We start from the raw sequence: 27,500 nt of genomic DNA on the forward strand, positions 1-27,500 counted from the left end.
GATTATTGCCCATCGGGAAGATTAGGAAAGATCTGCGCCAGCTGCCTTAGTATGTATTAACAAATAAACGTCTTAAACAATTAAACGGCCGGAGCACGAATTAGTTGGAGCTATGATAAATATGCGCATACATTCACAAATTATTAATGTTCCGAAACCTCTTTGAAATATTCTTTCGTCACAAAAATGAAACAAATTATTCTTTCAAGAAAATACCACTGACTACAATTTAGTAAAAAACTGTTCAGCCTCTTTCAGTACAGGCCTTCTTTGTCTTCCTTTTGCAGCAAACCGGTTAAAAAAAGTTAACCTGGCAAGCGCATATAGTCGGACCAGAAAAAAGCCACGCTGATGAAGACTTAGTTACAAAGCCGAAACAGCTGTCCATGGCCACCAATCAACCAGGTGAAATAATTGTGCGCATGCGTGATGTGTTGGACACACCTTGCTTTTGACCAGAAAGCTTTGGACGTAGAGTTGCCCTGCACAATATTAACATAGTCAGGTTTCAATTTTCTTCTGGGAAGATTAATTCCCAAAAATAGCGCCTACCTTCATTGTCGGCAACCTTATTAACAAGCTCCGCGACAAACGCACGTCCTGGAATTAGAGGGCCTCTGCTATTTTTCCATTCAGATCTTTCTGCCTAGGCCATCTACATTGAACCATATGGAACATGGACTATAGAACAACACAAGCATAACCTGTGTTTCCAGGTCTCTTTCTTGAAACCTTATTTATTATTTGTTAACACAAGAACAAGCTAGTTAAGGTTTCACTCAATCCTCTGTCCAAAGATGCCCTTAGTGACATTCGTTTGCATTTCCTTTTCTTTGGATTTTGATTGGTTTATGTAGCCACTCTCGTTAGGTACTATGCTATTGGCTTGAAACTCAAACAGGAAACAAAGACTAAACAGCAGAAACAATGACTCGGATTTAAAAGTTCAAAACACAAGAATATGCTACAATTCTAAATACTAGTCACCTTACGATGACAGCTACACAACCCTTTTGATTTACAAGCCGAGGTCTGAAATTTCACTCTGAGAAACTCGGTTTTATATTCATGGGTAACAATGTTAAAAAGGCTAGAGTACACGCAACTTATAGGTGTTTTGTTCGTGCATTATAATGCACACACAAAAAAAACTGTGGTAAATGTGATCTTTGCTTTTCAGCAAATTTAAGCAAACGTGCACAAACGTAGCATTTGCCATGCATTTGCTGCACATTTGCTAAATGTGAAATCTGTTTTTTCGTCCAGTGTTACCTGGGACAAAAAAAATTCAACAAAATATGACAATTTTTTCTATTCAGTCAAACTGAAAGGAAAGAAATCATAAAGAAGAGACAATAAACACGTTTTAAGGATCAAATTATCTTTAATTTACATTATCTAAGAAAACGATTTTGAAAATGAGCAGTGTAGCAAGAGCATGCAAACTCTTGCAGCAATGGGAAAAATTCCCAATAATGTCACGACTGGGTGACAGCGATCTATTGACTAAAAATATTAATACAGTATATGTTAAATGTCTTTTAAGTCCAGTAGCGGGTTTGTTTCGATATAAGAAAACTCACAGGGGCACAGCCTCTAATACACAGCACAGAGAGTTGGCTTAATAAAAACTACCTTTTCTATGTTTCCTTGTTTCTCTAGTTAATACCGTCGAACACCAAACTTTTTTCGGTTCCGAAGTTGGCCGCTGGTTCTCGGAAGGTGTCTCCTTACGGGTGATTCGAACGCAGAGACGTATTTCCGGCGGTCGTACGACCGCCGGAAATATGTCTTCGTTCGCAGGCTAGTTATTCAATTAAATTGGCATAAATGGAAGTGCCATAACTTCGGAAGGTTTGATGTGAGTCCCAATCCAACGTATAATAGGCCCTTTCCGAGTTCATGTCTGCCTACTTTTCAAAGCGAGTCTATGTGCGAAGTTTTTGTTATGGTGGTACTTTACATATGAATGAAAACTAAATTTCATAGGAAAAACTTCGCACTTAGATTCGCTTTGAAGAGGAGGCAGACATGAACTCGGAAATGGCCAAATATTGAGAATTTTCTCGCTGATCCCAGTGTTTCAAATTCCTGTACTGAGAAACACGCACAGAACGCATGCGCTTAAAGTTAAAATACAAGCGCTTTCAGTTTTTAGCTTCTAGTTATAACCACAAGCAGTCAGTGATTTAACTGCAGCATTTATACTGTGAAAAGCTCAAAAACTCAAATTAACGTTAAACGTGATTTTCCACAACTACAATCAATGTTAACCCCTTGGGATTATATATTGAAGTGAGCTCACTTGAAAATCAGTAAATGTGTTGTGTTAAAAAATTAAATACAACAAGAGGAACTGGAATCCACCCAAAGGAGTGGGAGACTTATACAATTCCCAAGGAGGAATAAAATACCTGTTGGAAATAGTCCCACCCCTAGGGACGGGGGATAGCCATGGGGACATGAAACCCAGTTTAGGGCTAGCTATATCCGTAGGAACTAATCCCACTCCCAGGCAATGAGCCCAGCATGGAGGAGGGGGGGGGGTGGGCTCTAATTTGCTCTCAAAACCACATGCAACTGCGAAAATTTGGAGTACTTGCACAGTCTTATTTGTCCCAAGGATGTATATTTCTACGGCGCAGAATATTTTACAACCAAAAGAAATATGCCAAAGTGGAGCCGTCCAAGTCGAACATAACTTACTTACTGTCGAACTAAAATTAATGTTGGATGCTAGCATGGTAACTCTCAACTCGTGTAAACTCAAACCTTGGAGGCCTCGGTCTTTCTGGAGTCAGGAGTATAATAAAACTAGTGCAGGCAAACGTTTATAAACACAATGTCTTGTGCAATCTACTTGATCACTTAACAGCTAGTCGAGTCCGTTTTGTTTCCCTTTCACATGCTTCTCATATCGCCACTGCTGACCCCCATTCCCATGACAGACATTTCATTTCCTCCAATCTGATCTCCATTTCGTCGCTTTAGCTCTTCCAGTTTCTTATTCCACGCGATGTAAAACCTTTGAACTTCATTCATCATAGCCTCTTCAATCTCCGCGCACTGCATGGCTACCAAACTTTCGTACGAGGTCTCAGGAGTCACGATTCGTTCTATCTCTGTATTTGAAAAGACAAATCCCAAGTTGGTTTTTTCTCATGGCTGGGAGTTATTCTACAGTAATATTTAAAATAAAAAAGTTTATATTCATCTGAAACTAGCAAGTTCCCGTTCCTCCGTCCGTGTGGTTAACGATGGCACTCACTAGTAACAATATACAGAGAATTACGGACATCACTCAGTCTGCTGGCATTCCATGCACCTTACTGAACAGCACATTTGCGTGCAATCTTACAATTTTAGATTATTACCCCGGGAATGCTAAGACCTTCGCATTGTTAAGGAGGAAAATGGAGAAATGTTTGATCGATCAATAAAATTATCATTAGTGTTTGTCACTCACCAGTCTTAGCTTCCTTGGGTTGACGCGGTCTCCAGTACGCAAATTCCCAAATGAGTCCGCAGATTGTCAGCAGTGCCACTAGCCCCAAGCACGAGTAAATCGCTCTCTGGAACATCGGAGACTCCGCGTCAAACAAGTTGCTCGTCTTTTCCACAGCTGCACTCTCATCCGTATCCTACGGAAAGATGAAGACTTGTTTGGTCATGCTGTCCTTTAAGATTTTTAGTAAAAGCCTTCCATTAAAAGTGCTCCCACGACAAAAAAGATATTTGATTTTTTTCATCAAATTTGGCCAGTGCGTTTGTACTTGGCCGGCAAAATGGAGCCTCTGAGAGCTTGCATGAACGCGTAGAAAACAATATTTTTTCACTAACGTATTTACTTATTTATTGATTGATTGATTGATTGATTGATTGATTTATTTATTTATTTATAACAACTTCATTTGCACAAAAAAGTTTAAAAATGCAAATGGAGTGCTAATTTAAGATATTTTGAGGAAATTGCAAGACAAGTTTTCAGATTTTGATATTAGTAATGGAGAAAATTCCAGATTAAGACCAACAACCAGATAATACAAATGATGGACTGACTCTGTTCCTTTCAGCATTGAAACAACCTCAGCTGATCATGCCATGGACGAGGCGCCATCGAAAAAAAAGACGGAGTTGGCTCGTATTCCTAATTATCACACACCTTTGATATTTTGCGTAAAATCAATAATTTGCAGCCCTCTGTGGGTTCGATTGTCCCGCTCTAAAACAACCGAAAGGCCCATTCGATTCGGTGAGGTGCGACGTGAAGTGGGGATTTTTTTTACCTCCATAGTTTTAGCCTTTTGCTGGATTATTGCGGTAATATCCGTCTCCATGCTGTTTAATTTCTTTCTCATGCATCTTTCAGTATCGTCATTCTTAAGTGCACCCGCGATCACGAAGCCATATGCAAACTGATGGTCGAGCACAGTTCCAACTCGTAGGTTTGAATCTTTCAGAACGCTGTTTGGTGCTATTCTTGCCCAGTATCCAGCCACATAACTGTCCAATAGAGCACCAGAAACAGTCTCGTCTAACACAGAAGTCTTGAGTTCTTCTACCATATTTTTTTCTGAAATGACATGCAATCTTTTATTTATTTATTTTTGATTGAAAACAGAGGACCTTTGTATTGCCATACAACACCAAAACAGTTTAGAATGTCTAGCTTATTAAACTTACGAGCATAGACAAATTTGAAAAAAATGGATCATGACAAAGGCAACAGATTCGAAGGAAATACGCAACACGCCAAGATAATTTTAGATAAGGTAACTAATTTGATTAAGTGTCCATTTAAAAGAAAGTTTTCATTGACGATGTTTTGTCTGTATTTTAGGGCGACTTTGGTTTGTGTGTACAGTTTAAGTTTTTCTGCAGCCGCGCGGCAGTCTGTCACGACTGCTTACAACAATACTTTTCTCTAAAATCATTCTTTCGTATGGATAAAGATCATTGTGATTAATTTATTGGCCCGACTAACCTGTCACTTTTGCATTGTTTCGCACTCCGAGTCTTTGTTCTTCTGTATTTTTCAGCGCAACAACCTAAAAAAACACCAAAGTCAAAATATATAGCTTAGCCAAGCCTAAAAGCGGAGCTCCCGGCCGGGTTATTTATTCTCATAATAATTTAACCTGGCTTGAGCCTGCGATCCAATCGAAACTCAGTCAAGTACCTACCCAGTCAACTTAAAAAAGGCTGACCTCGATCAGCTCTAAACTTGAGGCAGCAATATGGTCACGTGATACTGGTCACATTGGCATATATGGAGGGGTGGACGTACGTACGGTCGTACGGTGACCAAAACCAAATTTTCTCGCACAGATGGGTTACCATATTTTCTTACCCATGGTGATATGCGCGAGCGCCTTGCCGCGCGGAGCTCCGCTATGATAACAGAGAGCTAAAGCACGCACGTTTTTGAGACGCGGATGGCAACCGGAAGTGAGTTGTTTTCCCTTTTAACTTGTCTTCACGCAACCACATTAACATTGCCAAGTATCTTTTCTCAATTAGAGATGATCAGTATAAAAATGTGGGAGACACCACTGCCCTGGAACGCGAAATGCTCTCTGCCGGTTGCCGTCCGCGTCTCAAAAACGCGCGTGCTTAACCTCCCTAATATTAGCAGTGAGGAATATTTTTCCCCCTTTGCAAGACACGAACTGGAGAGATTTTGGAAAAAAAACGTACCTCTGATCCATACAGTTTGATTTCGTTGCTAAGTGATATAGCTGTCAAGGAAGTAGTGACAGTTGCGGTAAAGATTGATATGATCACTAGACCAATGAGAACCCAGAAAAAAGCAAAGGTACGCGCCAGCACTGACCGAGGAGCGCGGTCACCATATCTGAAACGCAAATACGGAGTGTAGTATTTTAATTCTAGGAGAGGAGTTTTCTTGGGAATTGATTATTCACTTGTTTTTTGGAGGATGTTGCTGTGAAATGGTTCTGACAATGAAAACGCGGTTTTAAAAGCAAAACATAATTGTACAACAATTAAGACAATCATGGTAACAACAGCAACAACAACAACAAATAACGACAAACTGTTCCAATTTTTTCAACCATGAAGCCACTTAATTCTTCAAATCATCATAAGTCATTAAAGTGGCCATACGTGAAAATTTTTATTTCTCTATTTGAAAGTCCATATTGAAAAATGAACTTTTGCGAAAGAATTTTTCGATTCGAACGAGACACGAATTCTCTACGTTTTTTAAATCCTTCTTTGATTTGGTAAATGAGAGGAAGATGACAAGGTTGGTCTTATCAAGGATATCTCCGAGCGGGAATCAATTACATGCTTTTTTCATTGAGGGAGGAAAACAGGAGAGCCCGAAGAAAAACCTTTCGAGGAGAGATGAGACAAAATACAAACTAAGACCACATAAAGAAACCAAATCTAGCGTACTCTAACCATTGCACAATTCCTGCTTCTCTTCAGACCCGTAAATACGATATGGATTAACCTGCGATAAGGCGTTCTTTTCCTTAGAGAGGAAATAAAACCTGACCACAGGTTAGATATGGATGTATTGATGGTCACCGTCGATCGTTTCTCGGCGAATGATAACAACAACTGTGACTGTTAGTCAAAAAAAAAAAAAAAAAAAAAAAAAATATATATATATATATATATACAATACAATATGTATACAATGTGCCCTCCCGGTTGTCACCATAATGGCTTTATGGCAACTCCTGAACTTGGGCACAGGATGTACGGTTACACATTGTTGGATTGCATTGTGGAGTCACAAGAGTGCTCAAACTGCAAGCAGTGAGCGAAGCATTATGCCAATAGTGAACACCTATTATGAGGCTCTCCACCCAATCCAGAGAGTGCTCAAACTGTATGAACAGTGAGCGTAATATACAATACAATATGTATATATATATATGTATATTACGCTCACTGTTCATACAGTTTGAGCACTCTCTGGATTGGGTGGAGAGCCTCATAATAGGTGTTCACTATTGGCATAATGCTTCGCTCACTGCTTGCAGTTTGAGCACTCTTGTGACTCCACAATGCAATCCAACAATGTGTAACCGTACATCCTGTGCCCAAGTTCAGGAGTTGCCATAAAGCCATTATGGTAACAACCGGGAGGGCACATTGTATACATATTGTATATTACGCTCACTGTTCATACAGTTTGAGCACTCTCTGGATTGGGTGGAGAGCCTCATAATAGGTGTTCACTATTGGCATAATGCTTCGCTCACTGCTTGCAGTTTGAGCACTCTTGTGACTCCACAATGCAATCCAACAATGTGTAACCGTACATCCTGTGCCCAAGTTCAGGAGTTGCCATAAAGCCATTATGGTAACAACCGGGAGGGCACATTGTATACATATTGTATATATATATATATATATATATAACAATGTTTTTCTACTCAATATAGTTTCATATGGACTTTAATACAGGTCTGTTTCGTAGACCAACAAGGAGTTGGGCCACTCATCAGTTAAATTCCATGTACACTGTAGCATCGCTGGGGTTTATATACATCAGTAGCGTGATCGTTATAAGATTCAAACTTGAAAAACAATAGTAATAAAGCATTTGTAAATTTATGATTGGTTGTTGAGGATGCGATTGAACCTAAGGAGAAAATTTCGCTTGTGCCTGCAAGTCGATACGAGTTCATTACGTTTGTTGAGCGTTGCCATGTCCGGTTTATATACAATATAGAATTTCTCGGTACTACATAGATTACATCGTTTAGTAAGGTTGCTATAAGATTTGGCCTTGGCTAGAATTTTCCAGGAGATTGCGAAGTCTTTCTTTTGGTCTTTTAGCTGCCATAGATGTTTGCTCAGTTCGGTGTCATTCTTTTTACTTTCGTTTTTGAATGACATTTGGTGGTTTCGCCATCTCGTCTTGAACGCAGTGGCGGTGAGGCCGACGTACGTCTCTGTGCTTTCGGCGGTCGTGATGGTGGCTTGATACACTACTTCCTTGACGAAGCATTGTCCTTTCAAAGGGCATTTGTCTGGTGCTCTGCAGTTGCAGAGTTTGATGGGTGTTTGTTGTGGAGGTGGCATGTTCTGGCTTAGGATGCTTTTGTTGTGTCCATCGATGATCTGTTTTATGTTTGGTCAACAACTATAACTTAGCTTAAGATTGTTTTTGTTAAACAGCACTATTCTGGATTTATCAGTGTGGAACTCACCTGAAGTTATATATATATACATATAGCTTGCACAAAAGAGGATTGTCTTCCAATAAAAAGCACTTTATTCTAAAGTGGGTTTAGAATAAAGTGCTTTTCATTGGACGACAATCCTCTTTTGTGCAAGCTATATATACATATATATATCCTCACAGCCGTACAACCACCTTTGCATGATTAGACTGTTTGAGAGCCAGACCCACAGCGACAATAACAAAACAGTGGTGCGCATGTCAATCACGCACGATAATATGTCTTACCCGACGGTAGTCATGGAAACGAACGCCCACCAAAAGCCTTCCCACGTTCCTTTGAAGAACGAGCGCGGAAATTCCTCTGGGTTCCAGTAAGTGTCCTACAGGAAACAACAGTATCAATAAATTAAGCGATGACGTAGCGATGTTAATAGTGAGCACGAGCATTGAATGCATGGTTCACGTACCAGGGCCCAGATCACTATTCCTGACAGTGCGGCCATTATCAGGGTGAGTAACAGTACCGGCCAACCCTGGAACACAGCTTCCATGACAGCTTTGGCTGCGCTGGTTGAATCCTCTTTCTTCACTATAAATACGACCCCAGGGGACTCCACCACGGGATAAAATGGATAGTTCTGGAACCTGACGTCTTTCATGTCTCCATATACGGGCATACTCATTACCGTGCCTTGGGAAGAAAGAAAAAAATAAGTAGGGAGCTTAAGCACGCGCGTTTTTGAGACGCGGACGGCAACCGGAAGAGAACATTTCGAGTGCCAGGACAGTGGTGTCTCCTGGACTTTTATACAAATCATCTCTAATGGAGAAAAGATACTTAGCAATGTAAATGTGGTTGTGTGAAGAAAGGTTAAAGGGAAAACAACTCACTTTCGGTTGCCGTCCGCGTCTCAAAAATGCGCGTGCTTAAGCTCCCTAATGTGATCGAACAAACCCCGCGTATGTTCTCCTCAATGCGGCGCGCGATCAAAACACTCTTAAAAATGTGCTCTTAATTAAAGCATTCCCATTGCCAAGTGACTGTCGAAAGTAATCAAGCGGTTGCAATTGCGACGCTTAGTGATTGGTTTGAAAATCTCACGCCAGTTTATCAACAAATGAAAAGGAAAAGCAAAACCAATCCCGACTTGCGCGGACATGGAATTGCTACAAATTGAGCTGCTTGCACCTGCTGCGATTGTTCGAAGTAATTACTTTAGTATTTGTTTTACAACACTCAATTGAAAACCGCTCTTTAACTCAACTAACACACGACTATTTGTAACTATAAGCTCTTCGGGAAATGTCACTTAAAAAAAAAAACGCTGCCCACAAATAAGTGGCACAGCGCAGCGCAAAATTTAATAAGGCTGCGGCGTTTCATCAAGCTTATACAGAGACATGTTGCAGACCCCTTCTTCATAAAAGATATTAAAAAACCAAAGAGAACAACAATAACAACAAATTTTAGCAAATTATCCTAGGCAACCGATCAAAAGAAATAAACACATTAAAACAAAAATATCGCGCTATACCGTTCATCCCGATGTGTTTTTTCACCACTTCAGAATCATTGGATGGCACCTCAGTGAAGTTGAGATTTACGCACTGTTTGCGTTCCCCAGAGTTATCGACTGGATCTTTGCCGTCGCAGCATTCATGGACCAGCCTTTTTAAAATATCTGGAAAAATCCCAATGACGCCTCCCGTCTGCTCTGGGTCTTTGTAGATGTAAGGTGGGATTTCCCACCAGTCGATCTGAAGTGACAATGGGCATCTGTTGGCGACTAGTTGTTCACATTCACTCGGTTCAGGCACTGTAATATAGAATTATCGGACCGTTAATTACGTTTATACAAGAGTGAATAATTCACTCTTGGTTTATACTTGGTTTACAAAATAATTTCCTGATAGAGGCATTTTAGAAACCAATGAAAATTTGTTCGAAGACGTCTTTCGTCATCTATAATCATTGACAATCATGTAGGCTACATTGTATCTAAGATTGTTAAGAGGCTATACACCCCAAGACGTCTTAAAAGAGCTGGTGCGCAGCCATAGGCTATTGTCGATGTGTTTAACGTCGATTAGATCTATCTTAGAGTAGCTTAGAACAGCTTTATTTGTCTTTCATTTTAGAATCTATCCAAACTAGCGCCTTTAATATTATTTACCCGCATTGCAATCATCGATTATAACTACGCTCTGCCCTTGAGGAGTATGGACTCCCTCTCTAAAAGGAGAGTTTGAACCTTAACCCTAACCCCCCTAAAAGCGATTTCATTACCAAGGCAATCTCAAATGTCTCAAAAGTTAACCGGGATTACAACAATTCGGCCTCTTCATTTCTCAACACCTTCCATGGTGCCTTTGCAAGTGAACTTTGACTGCTTATTGTTGTAAGGTGCATTTAAGTATATCGATTTTGAACACGCCTTTTTTGAGCACGACGGGGGTGGTGTTGAAGCAGCGGTAAGCGCACTAACCAGCGTGAACCAGGTTCGATTTGTGGACTTAAAGCGAGTTTCAATCGAGTGTCGTAAAAACAAAACCATGCAAAGCAATTACTTTGGCCAATCAAAAAGAACGGAGACAATCCAGTGAACCAATTAAACCTCGAAGTAATTACACGTAGCCGACACAAAGCGCGGGAAAATGTGCACGCGCAAGCCACGATTGGTTTTGGTTTCACGTCTTTTTGGTTGACAAAATGGCGCGAGAACTTTGAACCAATCACTGGGAGAAGTAATCCAAACCAATACAATTCGCTAATTACTTTCGTCCCTAAATTGAAACCCGCTCTTAAGGTCATACATGGGTTGGGTTCAGTTGTTGGTGGTTGGCTTCGTGTGCTTTTATTTGATTTGCCGCACCCCCCCCCCCCCGGTCAGTAAAGACAGCACTTTTTAATGAAGTGATGATGATGGGGATGACAATGATGACGTTGATGTTGAAGCTGACGATGATGACGATGACAACGATAATCGTCATCGCAGTGGTCAAAATGTTGTGGACTCAAAAGGCGCAGCCGAGTGAGTCCACAACAACCCCCTTGGTGCACATCAGCTATTTAGCTGCCTTTTCATCGACCTACATAACAAATAAAGTATGTATGTATGTATGTATGAATCCGATTCATTCATACATAGAGAGCTGACGTTTTAATGGCCCTTCGTCAGGGCGAATGACGGGTATTTTTCACGGTTTTCTGTCTATGTAAATGAGAAACTTCAAAGAAATAAACTATTTTTATGGTAATTTGATATAAGAGCTTAGCACTTAGTTGATGAAGGTTTATAGAAAGAATTATGCAAAACATCTGTGGTTAACTTCTGTAAGTCAAAAGGAGTTTGCAGTACTGGCTGGTTTTACGCCGGACGGTGTTTTTTTATTAGATACTAAATTGGAAGGCGTCTGCTTGACTAATAACCGCTCTAATCCACAACTACAAGCTGAAAATAACGGCACATCGCGACGACGTCAAAACTACTCGTCTAAAATAAGGAGGAAACAAAGAAAATTATAAATGATCTTTCACTTCTAAGCGGGTGCATTTTAAAAATCCATCAATTTAGTTTTACGCGGTTTTACAGTCAGTGCAAGTTCATGAGATTCATCACAAATTAACAACTAATACAATATTTTAAGTTCTTCGCTTTTATCTCGAACCGCTACTATAGATTATTAAATAAGTGAGCTATTTTTCAGGGTTCTTGGTGACACTTCAAAAATGCTACCAATTCAGTATTCTTCTTAACGTAAACTATGTTTCAGAATTTTTTAAGGTACTAAGATCATGTAAAAGAGAAATTGAACTGCAAATATGGAATTTTCAAAAATAAACACGTAGGCTTTTTGCACGAATTCATTACTGAATGTATAAGGAACTTGCGTGGAATATTCAAAGACATTCGGAAATGGTATGATATCTCCCTCATTATTCGCGAATATAGCCATTTTTTTACAAAGCAAAAGATACCGAGCTTGGCTTGATAACTTCGAAATACCAGGCCAACCGACTGGAGGAAATTAAAAAAAAAAACATTTCTGTTCCTGCCTACTGTACAAACAGATAACGACAGTAATAATTTGATCTTCAGCATGTTGTAGTCGATATAAACATCTTTTCGTTCTGTTTATCAGTTGTTAAAATTCCTAAATATAACGTTAACTCGGCAAAGTATGTAAAATCCTCACCATCAGTCGTATTTGTAGCATTGTTTCCTGCGCTGGATTCGCTAACACTGCTTAAAGCGATGGCGAGTAAGATATGCAGCGATGCCTTTTGGCCCAAAACCCGCTTCATTATGTCCCTTTTGAAAGCCTTCTTTTGCAGAGCAAACACAAGTTTAGAAATACAACTGAAATTAACAAAAGCAACCAAACTTTATCGCAGGATATAAACACTTAAATCTCGCCTCCCTGCGAAAGTTTGTCGCTCGGGGAAATAAAATGCAAATTTTGCCAATTCAGTGGCACCAATCTCCCCATGGAGACTGAGTTCATTTATTATTAATTGTTGACACACGAAAGTACGTTTAATTTCCAACAATACGCACATTTCGCAGCTTCGAAGCCTTTTTCATCCATGCCCTTTTCTAACATAGCCAAATCTTCCACAAAAGTTACACAATCAAAAGAAACTTTGTGATTTTATCGAACAGGGGTTGACATTGTGATCTGGCGCATGCGTCATGTCATCATACGCAGGTGCCGTCTTCTCTGGTTGCTTAGAAACGTAAACAATTGAATTCATTTCCGAAAGAGTTTTACGTAATTACGTCAATTCAATGAGAATATAGGATATTGGAAATTGCAGGAAGCTTTGATAAACTCTCTTCACAAGAAACGTTATAATGTAAACTTACCAAGAATTAAGAATTTGTCGAGGTTTGAAGTGTAAATAACTGAGAAATCTTTAACCACTATGCGAGACCGAAAGTTAAAAGTTAAGGTAAATTTGTTTATAGACTAGAAAATTCCTAACTTGCAGTAGAGCCGAGCCAGAAGGATTAACATTAATTAACTGACTGTAACCAGAAATTCCCCTTGAAAATTAAAAAAACAGATTGACTAGAACAGTAGATGATAACTTAAAGGAGGCGACATAGACTTTTAGCTAATTTGACCGAGCGTACGAGTTCTAAATGAGTAAACGTGTGCACGAAAGTCTAACCCGGCTCTTAAATAACCGAAGTTCATTGAAACACTTATTTTACATGCGGTTGTAGTGTTGTATGGATGGATTCTCAGGAACAGCCTTATCACGTAATCTTTGGTTAGTTTTAAATTAAGATCACTGGAACGGAAAGAACAAACTTTATTCACGTGTATAAACGATTGTTATTCAAAACGTCTTCCGGACAATGTTCAAGCCGTATTCTATTATACACTGAGAGGATCATTAAATCGAGGCTGGTGCTAGGGATTTTTTTCCATGTCAGCTTCAGTCTCATGCTCCTTCCAGTTCAACCGTGAGAACACAAAAAAAACTATTGGAAGCGTCATGTGTCATTGTGCCTTGAAAAAGATGAAGGCCTCCATCGGCGCTTTTAGCTCATTATTTGAGTCCATTTAAAACAAGCCGAACTATTTTGGAACTAAATTTGTGATCAAAGCATCTCAACGAAAAAATAAATAAAAGATATTATAAAGTAGACGTTGTAAGTTCACGATTTCTACAAAAATCCGATCGTTACAGATCCCACGGTGATTGCGAAAAATGTAGAAAAGTTAAAAAAAAAAAATGCAGACCACCTTTAGTAACTCTTTAATGATTCTTTTTTCCTGGTGTTCTCGACTCTATTACTACAAACAACATATCTTCAATCTTTTGAATGCCTTGAATATTGAAATAATTTTGAAGATACTTTATTCGTAATTACGTAAGGAACGATCGTCCGGGTGAGTGTAGTCCTGAGAAGGCCTGTTTAGGATGACATTAAGGAGCTTAAGGGGATCGCACTTAACAACAGAACGACAATGGTTACTAAGGAAGCTTTTTCAAGAAAATAACACAAACAGCGGTGATAAACATTGTGTTCCAACGCATTTTTATAAAGCATACGAAACGTCAAGTTTTATAAAAATGCGTTGGAATACAATGTTTATCACCGCTGTTTGTGTTATTTTCTTAATCAAGCTACGATGGCCTAAGAACAAGAGTTTATACGAAGCTTTTTAGTTAAAGAGAGCTACAAAAAGAATGCATGGATGATTCTGTAAGTCACTTTTTTCAATGGAAACTTGAAATCACTTCAAACAGAAGCGCAACTAGTCCCAGTCCTCTGCCGTGCGTTTCAGTGAAAAGCAGGTAAAGGCTTCCAGGAAACGAAAGGAAGAGGCGCTTTCTTCACCGGATGGTTCCCATTATTTTTCGTAAACTGTAGCATGGAATTTCTATTTGGACAAAAAACGGAACTGATATTTTGAAGTGTATCAAGGTAAAGTCTCTGTTACGAGCTTGAAGGCCCATTAAGGCCAGCGCTTATCTCCGGTTTTCGTAGCATGAAGCGACTAGGAGTATTTATGCTCCCCCCTGGATGGGATGCTAGTACATCGCAGGGTTACCCCCAGCATTACGCTGGTACCCATTTATACACCTGAGTGGAGAGAAGCACCGTGAGAGTAAAGTGTCTTGCCCAAGAACACAACACAATGTCCCCGGCCAGGCCCCGAACCCGAACAACTCGATCCGGAATCGAGCACACTAACCATGAGGCCACCGCGCCTCCCACAGTGTATCAAAGGAGGGCCTTATGACGTCATAATTTTTTGGAGAAATAATTTCTTTTACATACTACACATACATATTTTGTGTTAGAATGTTCTCATACTGTTGCGTTAAAAATTTGTGAAAAACATAGTTAACTCGCTGAGCTTTTAGGTATTTTCTGTTTTGGTCACGTGATTAACCAAATATGGCTGTGAGTCTAACCAGATGAAGGAATGTTAAATAGAACACATTTGGCAAATGGGGATAACTGTAGAGTTAAAGGAATTCGAGAAATGACTATTTGAAGGGGTCCATAGCAACGGTTTGGCAGTTAAGATCCACCATGAAGCACGTGTGTTTTAAAAACGCTTGAACTATCACATACCGTAGATTTGATGTTAGTCTTAGTGTCTACTAAAGTTAAGCCTGCTCGCGGATGGGGTTAGTACTTGGACGGGAGACCACTGAGACTAAATTTCTAAACTTGATTCATTTTTTATTTTGTTTGGCCGTCTACGTCTTTTTTTATTCCTGCAATGGATCCATTTTGTTGTTTAGGTTTGGTAACATCATTGAAATGATCGATTTCCACTAAAGCCCTTTCTAAATCACTACATTTAGACTACGTCTCTTGCATCAAATTAATGCTTCATCCCCTACATGAGCGAGCCAAAAAAGGAGAGTTTTGTTTCCTTGGGTCAAGTTTGCACTCCGAAAATCGAAATGGCGCAAAATGTTAAAATATCAGATTTTGAAGAAACAAAAAAAATTTTGTAGTCGAGAGGTTTAGCGCGCTTCTTTCGTGCGAAAAGAAACCCGAGGTGACACACGCTAACACCAACCCGGTGCGTTCAATACATCAGGCATGCACACAATCATTTCACCCACCCAATTAGCAGCCATGTGTGAGCATGCGTGATGTGTTGGCCACACCGGGTTGATGTTAGCGTGTGACACTTTGCCTTCTTGTTGTTCTTTCGTCTGCCCAGAGCAGCTGAGGGCTACCGTACGGAGTTGTAATCGTTCCCCGGTTTGTGGGGCTTAATTCAACTTCCACGGATTATGCACATTTGTGACTACGAAGACTACTACGAAGAAGAAAAACACGAAAAAAAAACAGGAATTGTTACCGTGGCTGCCTACGGCATCCCACGGAAATATCTGGGAGACACCACTGTCCTGGTACGCAAAATGTTGTCTTCCGGTTGTCGTTCGCGTTTCAAAAACGCGCGTGCCTAAGCTCTCTATTGACTGACGTTACGACAACCTGAGCGGAAGTCATCATTTGTGTAACGTAAGTCGGTGGTATAAACACTCAGGTCGTTGATGTGATTGGTCAACTAAGTCGTGCTGTTATTGGTCGACCGTCAGTTCAGCCACGATGTTATTGGTCATAAACAATCAGGTCGTTGATGTGATTGGTCAACCAAGTCGTGATGTTATTGGTCGACCGTCAGTTAAGCCTCAATGTCATTGGCTGTGAAGACTTTTTTCGTCTTCTCATGGCTAGACCTTGAACGAATCCGGGAAAAGGTGGCGTCTAACAAGTTTCTCAAGCATCAGTGCTCGATCAAGCGGATAAAACTGCGAAAGAGGATATGGACTGATTTAGCACAGAGTTCAAGAAGTATAGTTTGCAACACGACCCGGAGTAACTTAAATGTTTCCAACGGGACCAAAGGCAACGAAATGTGGCTAGAGTTAAACGGATCGGTGACCCTCTCTCACTTTTGGCTGAAATATATTTAATACGAAGTTTTTAAGTTTTATTTTCAAAATATAAGTACTTCCTAAATAAGGTTGACGGTACGTTGGGCGCATAACTCTTCAATGCTTCACTTAACAAACTTGTACATGGTAAACCGCGCCAACGGAGCGAAACTTTTTAAAATTTCAAGAATTTCTTCTTTACAAAACATCTGATTTGTAAAAAAACATATCTTAAAATAAAGTGAAACATAAAGCTATGTAGTTTCTTTAGTTCTTGAAGTAAGTGGGACTCCGTTGAGTGAGACAAACCTTTACCCGAATTAAAGAGATCAAAACACGAATGGATACATTTTCAACGCGTGTACGTCAAGTTCATCTTTTCAAAATCATGGACCATGGATTAATAAAATATTTTGGGCAAAACAACGCCTTTCGAAATATACAACACTGACAAAAATTTAAAAAACGCGTTAAAGTGAAGGGCGAACATAAATGTTACAACGTTTTCGTGTTTATTTTTTTACGAGTTAAATACGTCGATATTATGTGCTTCGAAGGCAAAACAAGTTCTTAGATTTGTTTTAATCACAGTCGATAACACAAAATAACACCCGTGTCTTCGACGTGTCTGGTGCCGTATATTACTGGTGGTTGTCCTGTTTTTTGAAACACTCGAATGAAAAAAAAAAAATTAAAATTATTCCTAGCGGACCTAGCGATCTGTTAAAGAGACACTATCTCCTCTCGCATCTTAGCTTCCTGAATGTGGTAAACGGATGAAGATTCATAGGCAATCAAATTGTAGAATTTTGGTTTTGCTATTGACTCTTGCAACATTTGTCATAGTTGGTGTCCACTTTCAGGCTGTCTCTATTGCAAATAATTCATACACGTTGGACGGTGAAGAATTCGTTAATTCAAATGCCAGATTATCTAGCCTTACAAAGAAGGAATTTGTATACCTCGCGCAAGCGGAGAGCTGTTTATCACAACATATAACATGGTTTATAAAAGCTGAAAACATCTCCAAACGCCGCGATGTAATAGTGCTCAGTTGGGGACAACCGTGCATGGAGTCATCCGCAAATTCGAGTGGTGTAAATTATTTTTATCAAAAAAATACTACATGGAGCGAAGGACGAAACATTCTGTACCGCTTGGCCATGAAAAGACGCGAAAAATATCGATATTACATCTTCATGGATGAAGACATTGAATTTTCATTCACGCCCAACACGAGCGAAGACATCTACAGTCGAGACGCCGTGCACCCACTTGAAGCGTACGAAAACTTTCTACTAGGCTACGAGCCCGCTATCGGCTTGTGCGATTATTGCAGTAAATGCGGAAAAATTTTGCCAAATGGCTCAATCGTTCCCGCGTTATGCTGTTCGACACGTCCAGCGGATGGAAATCTCCCACCAATTTTACCAGTAACCATCGCATTTGACGCCGCTATAAATGCTTTTCACGCTGATGCCATTGGACATATTTTACCTTACAGACTTGACTACGAGGAAATAAGCTGGTGGGAAAGCCAAAAATATGTTATTTTAGCTTCAGATATTTTATTCCGGGGCCAGGTTTTAAGATACACCCACGTGACCGCCATTAACAACGATCACAGAGACTATCCTCAACAGATACTTGACAACTGGGCGGATATATTAAAAGATATAAGGAACCATGTGCCCGAAAAGCTTAGAAATCACAGCGTATTTAACACTGACCCTGTTGTGAACATGGTGCCCGTTATTACAGGAAACGTGGTTCATACTTTGTTGTGGAACATATCCATTCCGGAGGCCAAAACGCCAATTGTGCCTTACCGTCATTTTGATCAATGACGTTAGTGCGAGCTTCAATTGAGTGTCGTAAAACTAAAACCAAAGTAATTACTTTGGCCAATCAAAAAAGGACGGAGACAATCCAGTAAACCAATCAAGACTCGGAGTATTTACACGTAGCCGACACAAAGCCAGGGAAAATGTGCATGCGCGAGCCACGATTGGTTTTGGTTTTATGATTGGTTAAAAAAGTGGCGCGAGAACTTTGAACCAATCACTGAGAGAAGTAATGCAAAACCAAAGCAATTCGCTCTAAATCACTTTCGACACTCAATTGAAAACCGCCCTACGCAGCTCACCTGTGCCGTTGATAAATTTTATAAGAGGATAAAAGCAACATAGCCAAGCCATTCGTGTTAACCACACGCGCGGTCGAAAGTAGTAGTAAGAATAAAAAAATAAAGCAACTAATTTAAGATGGCGCTGGATTGATAATCCAAACGAACGGAAACGGTAACACAAAGACGAAACATCTCGTCGTCCGCGGATGTCCAAGAATGTGGCTGACACTGTGCGCATGCCGAATCGACATCGAGAACAAAATTGATAATGAACGATTCTTATTCAACAATTACGTAGGGTGCGATTCCGGCGCTGAATGGCAGTAAGTGATCAGTTCTTACTAACATACAGGAAAGTGTTTTCTATTAAAGTGTGACACAAGCTGAGATTTGCAAAAATCTAAGTTATTGCACTAGGCCTGAGAGAGTGCTCTCTTCCCCCGCTACACACTCACTTTCCATGTGGGAAATCTCTAAACCCTATTATACAAGGTAGCTATAGGCGTGGAATCCATACACAACAATATTCTGGACTCTTTTATTCAAAGAAAAATGACAAATCTTGTGAGAGGAAGGTTATGTGGGTATTTAATATCAATGAAATATTACACCAGAGTATTTTAACGGAGCTTGCAGCGTTCCCCTCAACATTAGCTTAAACGTCTATCCGCGAGGTTATTTCTTTGACCATTTCTTTGAGTTTACATCCAATCTTTTCCGAACTTGGGAGACCAAAATGATCTTTTCACTTTTCTATCTCGGTTGCCGGGTTGAGAGCTAAGCATCATACGAACAGAAGATCTTTTTCCAGGGGGAGGGCCGCCCTGCTTATATCCAACTCTCCATCTTGTGGCCGAGATGTCCGTATTTAATGCATCGTTTAGACTTTTCAAGGGAATGTTACCGACTTTCCTGCTTGCGTCTTCGACTCCAATTTTCCCAGAACCGTCGAATGCCTCGTCCCCAGGCCTAGGCGGCCACATTGCTTTCTGCCCCACTGTTGTTCCTTGAAAACATGAAAGAGGCAAAAAAAGCAAGTCTGCACACATTTCCTAATACCCCTTCTACGCTTAAGATCCTGATACAAACCAAACAAACTTCTCAAGAAAGACGTTGAGAATCAGATCGCGATCTTGATGGTACAGCTCGATTCTCTGAGTACTCACAGCTTAGGTTTTCAAACGTTAAAACCCTGTTTTAAACAGCAAATGAACGTAGCTTTCAAAGGCTTTCGTTTGACTGGTCACATTTAAGGATTTGGGACACAGAAAACCACGTTTAACCTCCTTGACGCAGTGCAAGGGATGGCGCAGTGGTGAGAGCACTCGCCTCCCACCATGCAATGTGGCCCGGGTTCGATTCCAGACTCGGCGTAATATGTGGTTTGAGTTTGTTAGTGCTCTTCTCTGCACCGAGAGTTTTTTCTCGGGGTACTCCGGTTTTCCCCTCTCCTCAAAACAAATATTTGACTTCATTTGCGTTGATTGTTAATTTCAGTTTACAGTGTCCCCAATTAGTGCTCCAGCGCTAGAACGACAAGACACTTAAAGAAAGTTCCTTTCCTTTACTTTTCCTCAGAATAATAAACAGCACCCCAGAAAAAGTACTGATCAGTGGCTTTGAAAGGTTACACTTTGTGATTCTATCTACTACAACAAAAAAAACAAAAAAAAAATTGGAAGGATAGAACCATCTTGTTCAGCACAACCAACATCACAAAAATTTCCTGTTCAATAGCTGTCATTTGAATGGTCGCACTTCAGGATTTGGTCCTCTTGCTAAAAGGTCAGAGTTACCATTAACAGGCGCGCGCGCGCGCGCGAGTGCCACGAACCACGCGATGGCGCTCTCGGTTTGTTATTACTATAGTTCAATCAAGGCTTGCTGCATCAAGGTTGTAAGAATTATTTTTAATGCATAACTGTTTTTAAGGAAAAAAGGAACAACAAGTGCTGAGAATAATTTGACCAACAGTCTTGTATACTTAATTTTCACACACGTGATCAGCGGTTATGTTGTTTTAACTGGAACAAAAGAAAAACTCGACGCATTCATATATCTATTGTTCTGTCGTCAAACAATGTATGGTATTATAGGATTAAATCTTAATCCACGGAGAACACGGCTGCAGTCACGTCTTGCGAAAGGGAAGAATTATCGCACAAAGGCCGAGAAACCCGACACTAACATTACACGCACGAGTTGCGTACCTAGAGTAGAAGTGCACAGGCACAAGGAGCAGTACGCAGTTATTACAACGGCTCTCGGGATTGGCTCAGAAAACAATGGACCAAAACAAACCAGCAAATCAACGATGGACCCTAACCCTAAAAACAATAGAGCTGCGTCCTAAAGGGATCCAATGAAATTAGAGGTTGTAAAGAGCTGCGTCCTATCTCTTTCGTCACGGTAAACCATTTCAAGTACACTACACATCAGTAAAATATAGACCGATAGGTATATTTTGGCTAACTCAAGGTCTCGCATCAGCGGCAAACAGAGAACCGCTTAAACTGTTGCAAAATATGCATACATGAAATGAAATTTAAAGACAAACTAGCGACACTGAGGATACGGAAGACCAAAAACCATGGTGGGAAAAAATGGAAACGTATTCTCCGAACCGATGCAGTGCCAATAACCCCTGGGGTTATACACACTCAAAAAACACAAACTTCGGAAGTCTAACAGTGGTTGATGCAGGCCAAGATGGGCTAAGCACGTGATAAACTCAACTTTTATACACGTCGTATTGCCCATCATGCACTTAATTCATACCAGGTCCTTCTGCTTCGCGCCGTTTTGTCTCTTTCCCTCACTCGAACGCCACAAAATACATTTTTTGTTACGAGCCTTCGCGAGTAGCAACACTATATGCGATTTATGCGGGGACTGAGCGATTTATAAATGCCACAAAAAGTCCATTTTTCAGCAAAATTCATTCTGCCGGTGATGATCTTAAGTGTGTTTAGTATTTACGATCAGCGGCAGTAATTGCCAAATATGTGCGTGCGCAGACCACGTGGTCTGTCTTGTGAGCGGTCTTGTTTCCCTTCGAGGTAAAAAACACCGCTCACAGTTCCAAAATTAACGGGAGAAACGCAATTTTATCTATCGCTTCAATTCATCAGTATCGATTTAGTAATATTTCCAGGGGAAGAAAACGCTCTTTCCAGGAGTCTTTTGGCACTCATGTCAAGTGCGGAAGTGGGAAACCGCTACAGTGGGTCAAATTTTAATAGAGACACGAAGGTTGTATTTGAATGCAATAGAAGTATTACACCTTTTGTCGTTCAATAACCGCACAAAAACCTTCATTCTAGCGAAGAAGCATTGTCGTAAGCGTGAAGAGGCACTCGTGTTGAAAATTGTTTAACTCGTTCGCTGCGCTCATATTTTTCAACACTCGAAGAGAAATTTCGTATCTCCACGCGGCCATGTAATATCCTCTATGTTTTTCGAAGTCGCTAAGCAGTCTTTTCCTAAACTCACCTTGAGGAAGGCCTTGTCTTCGGCTGGCTTCCTCGCGGGCACCCATCAGTTGTAGCTGGTCTGGTACAAGGTTATTTACAGTTTTGAACATTAAAGATTTCGTTTGTTTATAACGTCTGTCAGCGAGGCTTTTCCAATTGAGGGCATAAAGAATCTGTGCAGATCTGACATCCCAGCTCTGTTTTGTAATTACTTCTCTAGTTTGTGGCTGAGGCCATTACCGAAACAGCCCCACACAGCGTTGCAATAATCGAGATGTGGAAAAATCAGTGACTTATAAATTGTGACCAGGGTATCGGTCTTTCCCGTTGTCTGCATACCCGTCTGTAGGCCCTCTCACACACCGGTGCTCTGCCATATCTTCTGGCGGTCCAAATGTCCAAATGTTACAACCACATTCGTCTATGTATAAAGACGCAATGACCTTAACTACGCCTATATTCATAAACCAATGAGTGTATTCAAAACGGCTTTGAACTCCGGCACATCAAGTCGATTTCTATCAACAGGCCTAGGCAGAGGTCTTTCTAAGTTTAAGCCTTAGAGGCATTCCGTCTAGTGTTCTTGCTATTGTACGGTCATGTACTCGAGGTTTTCTTGGTAGTAAAAACAAATTGCGATTTTCAGACGGCAATACCACATTATATTGACGGCTAGTTGAGAGAAAATATATTCCGTATTGGGTGGAGTCGCGAAGCGACGGAATATATTTTCTCCCAACGAGCCGTCAATATAATGTGGTATTGCCGTCTCAAAATCGCAATTAGTTTTGTATCGCGATCCATCATTTATAAGGATAAATAAAACTGTAAACTAATCAACCCGCGCCTGATCGAAATTGCAATTCTTTCTACCTGCGAAACGTATTTGTTTGCGTGCGTCAGCAACCCAATTCACTGCAACGGCGTCAATTTCAATATTATATTAAAACCAATCACAGACTGCAAAAGTGAGACGGCAATACCACGAAATATTGACGGCTCGCGCATAGGCAAAACTATAAGAAGATCGCGATACTCTTCGTTGAAGCTCTCTGTTGATTTCCGTCAATGTCAGCGTGAAATTTTCTTCCACTACAATAAATTGTTCGCTTTCTTCGTCTACCTTAACATTATTGCGCCTGCCTTCTTGTGGTCGCTCCTCCACTCTGCCCCCCCCCCCCCGCATGTATCTGGTCAACATTCAACATACTCCTTGTTGTTGAAAGGTTCACCACCTAGTCCAACCATTAGGTACTCTTCTTTTGGGTCTTCGAATGCTCTTACACGGCGCTCCCTCATGTCACTTGACGGCCGAATTCGGTTCTTCGTGCAGCCATTATGGCTTTGTGCAAAAGAGAACTGCAACTCCAAAAAAATTTGCATCGCCGCAAAAAATCATATTAACGAAGACGAACATAACAATACTAAATTTCAAAACTTGCCTTTCACAAACTGAAAAGAAGAAGGGTTGAAATGATTATGTCCTCCAATGGCTGTAAGTAAAAGATTATTGAATGACCGCCTGTGTTTATTGATTGCAAAAAAAAAAAAGACGCTAATGAAAGAGCCCAAATCTTAATGAACATTACGAAAAATATCCATGATTGTGAAATTGTACGCCAAACCCGTTAATGAACGTTTCATCGCACTCTTCCGTCCTCGTTATTGACATTGAAGGCCTCTTCTGCCTAATAATAACGCTTCTACGCTCGAATGAAGGTTTCCGGGCGGTTATTATGTACCAACAGGTTTAGTGTCAGTGAATTACATCTAAACGTAACATTGTTTTTAACAAAGACAAAGCGCAGTGATATCGTTTAAGGTGTGCTTTGAAAACTCTCTTCTAGATATGACATGCGTTTAACAGAGAACATTTAACATAGCATGATTACGTTTTCTATGTGTTTGAAAAATTCTCTTTTATTTAAGTACATCTAATTCGCAATTAAAAACGAACACTGAACTTAGTGTATGATCAGTACATAACATGTGTAAGACAGACATCTATTAAGGAGCTTTATTTGAGTATGATTCATCCGGGCGTTGCCCTAGTAACGAAAATGGGCCTACACAATGCCAGAGAGAATCTCTGACCAGGGTGGGAATTAACCCACGACCTCTGGATTAGATCACCGTTGCTCCACAGCTGAGCTGCAGTGTCAAGCAGGAGCAAGCTGTCGTATCACTGCTTTCGAGTTCTGAAAAAAAATCTTCAATTCCTAAATGTCCGTGGCATTTTCGTATTCAAAACAGAACTCTGTCCTCACCATGATTAAAATCAATACAGAAATTTTGTTTACGTTAATTGTACTTGCATCACTTGAATAGTTCATTTAAGGACAAATAATTCTGTACTTTTTTTCTGGATTTACGCATCACGTTGCAATCTTTCCTTCCCTTGCTATGGCTCACTTTCTTCGTTCTTCACGATCGCAATTTGCGTATTACTTTAGTTTATTTCGCGACTCAATTCGCAGCCTTTAACTTGCCATTCTGGTTAAAAAACGTTTCTGAGCCGAAGTTTCTAACATAAAGCGGTTTTTAACTCGAAGAATATATCAGTGAAGGGGAAAAATAACATCACTGTTGAAAGTACTTTATACCGCACACAGAATAACAAAAACAACATTAAATTCCTATTAACCTTGGCAAAGAGGGAAGTGAATCAATATGCACTGAAGCATAATTCTTAGGAAAACGTACACTAACGAAAGCTAAAAATACGGTTATGACGTTTTACTGACGCAAATTAGAGGAACATTTAATGTCCCATGCTTCCTGTTCTCATTATAGTATTGAGCTTCTGATTTCGTGCTTAGCATCCTCACCAAGTGATGAGCAATAATATTTGTTCTAATTTTCCGCATTTTACATTTGGAATAAATAGTTGTCGTTAGTACTTCACACTGAGCCCGGCAGAATGTACTTGAGGAAATCCTTATTTAAAAAAGAAAAAATCTCGTCAATTTTACGTTTGATGTTTCAATTTCCTGTAATGAAAAACGTCATCGATTTCTAGACGTAGTTGGAGAAAAAGCAAATTAAAGTTTCCTCAGAATCTCAATTTGATTCTTTGGGTGATTCAGTTTCACTTCTCACTTAAACGACAGAACAGAGCAGAACAGAGAAACCGGGTAATGATTGAATAATAAAGATTTCGAGGACTGAATATGTTGTCGGTCAAAACCGGTCTCAAATTGAATCCGTTTTTATTTCTAGGTTAAACTGGTGATCCTCATTTTACAAAGGTTGAATATGCACTCTACCTATCAGCTATCAACTCACCAAAAAGGACTGAAAACAACTATACCTTCCCTCAAGCTTTGTCTTACGCATCTCAACACATCTTCTTAATCATTTCGTATTATCTTACCGGTTTTTGCGTACATACACTTATCCATTCAGTCTCAACATTAAAACATAGTTAGGGAACAAACAACTGTACTATGCACTTACCAGTAGTACTCGAACTCGAACATGAACCACTAAACATGCTCAACCCAACACAGTTCTTTTCATAACTTATTTTTGTATAATAAGTCAATTGATATCCATGTATAATGAACAAAACTAATCCTAACCTGACCCTAAATTTTCTCTAGGCTTAATGTAGGTTCCAAAAACGTTCCTTCAATTCATCTGAGTGCATATCTTCAACCTTTGTGAAATGAGGATCACCAATTTAACCTAGGTAAAAATGGACTCAACCCACGGGAACGAATTTTACCGGTATCATACAGGCCTACGGCTATGATGAACTGGAATTTTTCTTATGCAGCAAGCCATTCACCTATTTTTTACAGTTTATAAAAGAAAATTCAAAGGAAGGCAAAAAATGAAAAATTGCAAAAAACCAAAAAAAAACCAAAAAACAAAACAAAAGAGTTTTGGACTAAGAGCAGCTAAGTTCGGGAATAACAATTTACTATGATTGTTAGAGAATGCATTTGAATCACCTGATTTTAGTTTCTTGTCGTTCGAATTATTCTGGCGTTGGATTGCGAGAAAAAAATCCTTCCGTGTGACCATCCAAAGAACTCATCAAGTAGATATCATTTGTACGATCAAGCACTGCGACCAACCTAATTCGTATTCTAAACAACAAAGAACTAATTGGTGGGTTACAATTTGATCCGCGTCAAAGAACGGTTCCTAGCTTCGCTGCCATTCTGGAGGAACGCCTCACGATGTCAGTTAATTGCGATTTTTTTTTTACCCATATTAACTACCCGACTAAATGTGCTCCTTTTACAAGGCGAAGTAGTCAAAGTTCCCAAATCAGGTTGTAGAAATTACTCCTACCTGTAAGACAGATAAAAATCCCTAGACAAATAACCGTGATGAGGCTTGACTCCATGTTCACCTTTGTCTAATGCTCGTTGTCGCATTTGAACATTGGAAAGCGGTATTTATAGGCAAAATTTGTTTGCGTGGTCGAACAAAATGGGTCTTGCAAATTTCTTTAATGAAAGCCAAAACACTCGGGAAGGAAATAGACGCAACTTCCTAATCAATGTGGAGCCATTTCTGCTAAGGAGGGCTGAGTAGAGTATATTATACAACGTACAGCACTTGGCGTCTTGCTTGAGGCAGGTAAAGACATACCTCCTTTGCAAATACTTTAGTTGTAGAGATCAAGTTTGCATTTGTTAATGGTAGCTTACAGGAAACGAAACAGGAGTAACAAAGGGAATAACACACTCTTTCATTTGAAATTTGCTTTATAGTGCTTTTTGGGTGTCATTTATACCAAGTCATCATTTTTTTTCCATCGACGGCAATAAAAGGGAAAATGACATCACAAAATGATCACGTGCAAGCTTTGTCCAGAGAAATCAGATGTGGTTTGCAAAGTTATTTTCCCATTAACTACCGCCTTTTAGGTAAATATAGGAAATAAAAACTTTCCACATCAGGGAATCAAAGTCACCATTGGAAGAAGCTTTTAATGACGTTTAATGGAGATATAATTACCTTCGACACAAATTATGGTCTTCCTATCACGTTTGCGTGAAAACTGATATTTTCAAACGCTTAAGGCAACTCTCTCACAAGTCTTGCGAAGAAAAGGCAAATTTTAAAAATACCTGTATTTAATTTTATCTAGCTTACAGTGCATACATTGTCTCGGCGGCCACTTGAAATTTAAACATCCAATTCTAAAGAAAAGTTGAAATTACGAATTTCGACCAAAAGTAACAAAATTTAAATTTGTTTTAAAAGATTGTTTTCTATTCAATTTTCCATAAATGAAAATCGCTCATATTCTTTTTTGGATAGGATTTAATTAAGACAGCACCAAAGATC

The 27,500-nt window shown here is 39.9% G+C and overlaps 2 protein-coding genes and 1 long non-coding RNA gene across 3 annotated transcripts; 1 reads left to right on the forward strand and 2 right to left on the reverse strand.

The window, feature by feature from the left end:
* Positions 1 to 1,364: 1,364 nt before the first annotated feature.
* On the reverse strand, positions 1,365 to 12,606 carry LOC138049002 (uncharacterized). Its single transcript, XM_068895110.1, has 9 exons — positions 12,365 to 12,606; positions 9,703 to 9,984; positions 8,635 to 8,858; positions 8,453 to 8,547; positions 5,698 to 5,854; positions 4,985 to 5,048; positions 4,287 to 4,573; positions 3,467 to 3,641; positions 1,365 to 3,122 (listed from the first exon to the last, which is right to left on the reverse strand). Exons 1-9 carry the CDS (start codon positions 12,471 to 12,473, stop codon positions 2,902 to 2,904), a joined length of 1,614 nt encoding a protein of 537 aa, XP_068751211.1. The 5' UTR covers positions 12,474 to 12,606; the 3' UTR covers positions 1,365 to 2,901.
* A 4,716-nt stretch (positions 12,607 to 17,322) lies between these two features.
* LOC138049018 (uncharacterized) lies at positions 17,323 to 19,132 on the forward strand. Its single transcript, XM_068895131.1, has one exon. The coding sequence runs from the start codon at positions 17,369 to 17,371 to the stop codon at positions 18,437 to 18,439; it is 1,071 nt and encodes a 356-aa protein (XP_068751232.1). The 5' UTR covers positions 17,323 to 17,368; the 3' UTR covers positions 18,440 to 19,132.
* Positions 19,133 to 19,244: 112 nt separating this feature from the next.
* On the reverse strand, positions 19,245 to 27,092 carry LOC138049019 (uncharacterized). The gene is made up of 2 exons (XR_011132279.1): positions 26,496 to 27,092; positions 19,245 to 19,726 (listed from the first exon to the last, which is right to left on the reverse strand). It is a non-coding gene; the product is annotated as an uncharacterized lncRNA (long non-coding RNA).
* Positions 27,093 to 27,500: the final 408 nt, after the last annotated feature.

This window comes from Montipora capricornis, chromosome 5, assembly GCF_036669925.1.
Source record: "Montipora capricornis isolate CH-2021 chromosome 5, ASM3666992v2, whole genome shotgun sequence".
NCBI lineage: Eukaryota > Metazoa > Cnidaria > Anthozoa > Scleractinia > Acroporidae > Montipora > Montipora capricornis.